The following is a 3,986-nucleotide window of genomic DNA, read 5'->3' on the forward strand; positions in this document are numbered from 1 at the left end:
TCAGCGAGAACACGGCTCAGCTGCTGGCTGATCTCCTGCCCCGGTACCTGGATCAGGTGAGTGCAGCTCCATTAAATATCTTTTTTCAAAGCTTTCAAAGGGCGTCTGCAGGTTAAAGTCAAATCAGTTGCCTGCTCTCTCCAAAGGGGTGTAAGCAGGAGATAGAGGAAGGGATAAATAGCTCTTAAATTTCAAAGGCACATTGACATATTCTCCTGTGTTTGTGTCACCTAATGTACCTGTGTAGCGTTGCTGCAACATGATGGCGTTTTTGACGTTCATCGCCATGCCATGACTGCTCTTTTGGACACCGAGCTGGAGATGCCCCTGGGTGACCGTGCGCTTGTGTTGGGTGCTGCTGTGCCTGCCACTTCCTGAGAACTGGGTGTTTGTTCAGCAGCAGTACGTCCCAGCTTTTCACGTCCTGCCCAGCTGCGCCCAGAGCAGGATGTGGTTTTTGTCCTCTGCTCGATGGGCAGTTCTGACGTTGGTTGCACTGCGCCACTTGAGGCTGTTGCTCTGACAGCACAGCCCCCCTGGGCAATTTCCTCCAGGGAGCTGGTGCATTCCCTAGGCGGGGGATGAGAGATGAAGGAGGAGACAGCCCTGGGGAGAACACCGCACTTGTGTGTGTCCTTGGTCTAATATGTGGGTGGAGACCCACAGCCTGACTCAGCCCTGGCCTTGACCTCCATTTGTTTTAGTTCATGTGGGATAGATAATGTGGCAAGTGAAACTTCATTTCAGGGGAAGGAGCAGAGCTTATCTCTGTAACCGCTGTCCTTTGTCCAGATCCTCGTAGCTCACAAGGAGTCTGCCCCAGACAGAGGTGCTGCTCTGCATTATGTGCTTGAAATCAAAGTAACTGTGAGGCCCTTGTTTGCCCCGCAGGAGCTGTACCCCGTGGTCACGGGAGGAGTACCTGAGACAACAGAGCTGCTGAGCCAGAGATTTGATCACATCCTCTACACCTGCAACTCCACAGTGGGCAAAATCGTGATGGCAGCAGCTGCCAAGCACCTGACACCCGTCACCCTGGAGCTGGGCGGGAAGAGCCCCTGCTACATCGACAAGGACTGTGACCTGGCCGTCGCCTGCAGGTCAGGCTGTTGAAGCCCTCGGTGGGCCATTGTCCTAGACTGTGGGAGTCGCTCAGGCATGGTTGGCCAGGCTGTGGGATCTGGAAGGGACTGACCGTGGAGAAACCGTCTCCCTTTCCCCCACAGGAGGATAACGTGGGGGAAGTACATGAACTGTGGGCAAACCTGCATCGCCCCGGACTACATCCTCTGCGACCCGTCCATCCAGAGCAAGGTGGTGGAGAACATCAAGGCGACTCTGCAGGTGAGCAGGGAGTTCCTTGTGCTGTGGGAGTTGTCCCTGTTACAGCCCGGGTCTGAGTTTCTGGAGCTGCAGCCCTGGAGCTGTGGCTGTTGTGAGGGTGTGCTGAGCACTTTGGTTCTGCTGTGCCCTGTGGCAGGAATTCTACGGGGAAGATGTGAAGTCGTCTCCAGATTACGAAAGGATCGTCAACAAGCGTCACTTCAGGAGGGTGCTGGGCCTGCTGGAAGGGCAGAAGATCGCTTACGGGGGACAGACTGATGAGGACTCCTGTTTCATAGGTGCTTCTGGCAGCTGTGGGGTTGGGGAGGTGGTAGCGGGTGTTTTTGGGGGCTGTGTGTGTCTGTGCCTTGCTTGGCGTGTGTTGCACACAGCTGGTGCCCAGGACAAGGTGATGGACCACATCTTCTGTCCTGCTCATGCTGTCTCCTGCCCTCCTGTTTGCCTCAGCACCGACTATCCTCACTGATGTTTCTCCGGAGTCAAAGGTGATGGAGGAGGAGATCTTTGGACCAGTCCTTCCCATTCTGCCTGTGAAGAGTGTGGACGAAGCCATTGAGTTCATCAACGGTCGGGAGAAGCCCCTTGCCCTGTACGTCTTCTCCAACAACAAGAAGGTGAGTCTAACCTGTGCTCTCCTCAGAAGCGTCTCTGTGCAGTTTCATCCTGAATGTGGCTGGTCCCAGACATGGCTCCCCCAGGTCCATGTCAGCTCCTCTTTGCATGTGAATCACAACATTTGTCTCGCGTGGAACCACAAGTGTCCTTAGAGCTGCTGCAGTCTCCCAGTCTTCTGTTGAAGGACTCTGGGTTTGCACAACTCCCTGTGCACCTCAGCCATCCATCCCACGCTGGTGGAGGCTCGTTCCTTACATGTCTCCTGCCCCCGCTCCAGCTCTGTCATGCCAGCTCAGGAATGTAGGTCAGGGCTTAGTGCTGACACAACAGCCCTAGGTGGTTTGGGTGAGTGGGCTGAGGAGCCCTTCAGCTGATGCACCACCACCTTCAACCTGTCCTGCTGAGACAGAACCTTTTCATTTCGTGGCTGTTCCAGCTGGGCAGATCTTGTGCTTCAGTAATGTAAACCCAGCTGCTCTCAAGGAGCAAGGCATAGACTGTTGACCCCAAAAACGGAGATGCAAGAATCACCTTGGCACCCAGCTGCTCTGGTAAATGCCATGGTGTTGGTGGCCCGTCTTGACTTTCCCTGTGGTCTGTGCTGTCTCTCATTCCACGTAGCTGATCAGACGGGTGATATCGGAGACCTCCAGCGGTGGCGTGACAGCCAACGACGTCCTCATGCACTATGCAGTTGTGGATCTGCCCTTTGGTGGCGTGGGTGAGTCCCTGCTCTGTCCCACATGCCTGGTTTCAGTGTCCCAGCAGCAGCCTCTGGACCCAGGTGCTGTCGTGTGTTTAGCAATTCAGGAACTTTCAGCTGCATTTTCCCATTAATATTATTTTCACTGGTGAGTTTAAAAAGGCTCGTTAGTGGTTGGAGCAGTGTTGGTGCCAGTGGGAGAGGAAAACCCTCTGACACCTCCGTCCACAGCTCCGGTTCCCCTGTGCCAGTGTGTGGGATGAAGTTGCCTGTGGCAAAGCAGCTGGTTGAGTTTCCACAGTCACTGTCAGGCTCATGGTTTTGTGGCAGAGGCAACCTGGCTGTGGGTAGAGGGTTGAGATCTTGGGCCTTTCTGATGGTAGGTTGCTGAATGTCCTCCTGATGTCCCACTGCTTGAAATAATAGACCTTGTTCCTCCTGTCCCTGACCCCACTGTAAATTTTGTGGGAGAAGCAGGACTGGCCCTGGAGAGGAGAGGACTGGTGCTCTTAACATTTCAAGGGTAGGTGCACACAACCAGCCTGAGCACCAGTTCAAGGCAGTGAGCAGGTTCTCACTTATTTCTGGGTCATCTTTGCTTCTCTGGTCTTGGGGAGCAGAGCAGCTGCTCCAGGGGTGAGCAGCACCATGACCGAGCTTTCCCTGTGTCCTGGGGGCTGTCAAACAGAATTTAAGAAATGCAGCTGTCACCATGCATGGTGTGACCTGGGTGGGTTGTGTCTCAGGTAACAGTGGGATGGGCGCCTACCATGGCAAGCACAGCTTTGAGACCTTCTCCCACCGCCGTGCCTGCTTGATCAAGGACCTGAAGATGGAGGGTATGAACAAACTCCGGTACCCACCTGGCAGCCAGAAGAAGGTGGATTGGACCAAGTTCTTTGTCTTGAAGCGATTTAACAAGGGCCGAATTGGACTGCTTATCTTGGCCCTGCTGGGGATTGTGGCAGCGGTGGTGGCCAAGGTGAGGTTCGGGTCTCTGCTGTCTGCAGAGTGCATGTTCCCAGCTCTGTCCCCTGAGCCCCACCTGGTGTCAGTCTCCATCTCTCTGTGTCTTGGGCTCTGCTCCCTCCCTATGGGACTCAGCCTTGTTTCTGTGCCTTTCTAGATGGTGTCCCACCAATGAGGGAGGTGATCAGCTGTTGGCAGCCCACCAGACCTGTAACCCACCACTCGCCTCTGGCAATCCTAGTGCTGAACTTCACTTTGCTGCAATTTCATTTCTTCCAAGGCAGCCAATGCACTGAAGAGGTAGAAGTAAATGAAGCCCACCTGAAGCAGAGACACCCTGAGCTGAAAGCTCCAG

At 54.6% G+C, this 3,986-nt stretch overlaps 1 protein-coding gene across 1 annotated transcript; it reads left to right on the forward strand.

Moving 5' to 3' along the window:
• Positions 1-8: 8 nt before the first annotated feature.
• Positions 9-3,788, forward strand: ALDH3A2 (aldehyde dehydrogenase 3 family member A2). The gene is made up of 7 exons (XM_010164224.1): positions 9-56; positions 892-1,100; positions 1,227-1,344; positions 1,481-1,622; positions 1,792-1,958; positions 2,581-2,680; positions 3,409-3,788. The coding sequence occupies exons 2-7, from the start codon at positions 1,000-1,002 to the stop codon at positions 3,786-3,788; spliced, it is 1,008 nt and encodes a 335-aa protein (XP_010162526.1). The 5' UTR covers positions 9-56; positions 892-999.
• Positions 3,789-3,986: the final 198 nt, after the last annotated feature.

Source organism: Antrostomus carolinensis, unplaced genomic scaffold (assembly GCF_000700745.2).
Source record: "Antrostomus carolinensis isolate BGI_N321 unplaced genomic scaffold, ASM70074v2 scaffold35843, whole genome shotgun sequence".
NCBI lineage: Eukaryota > Metazoa > Chordata > Aves > Caprimulgiformes > Caprimulgidae > Antrostomus > Antrostomus carolinensis.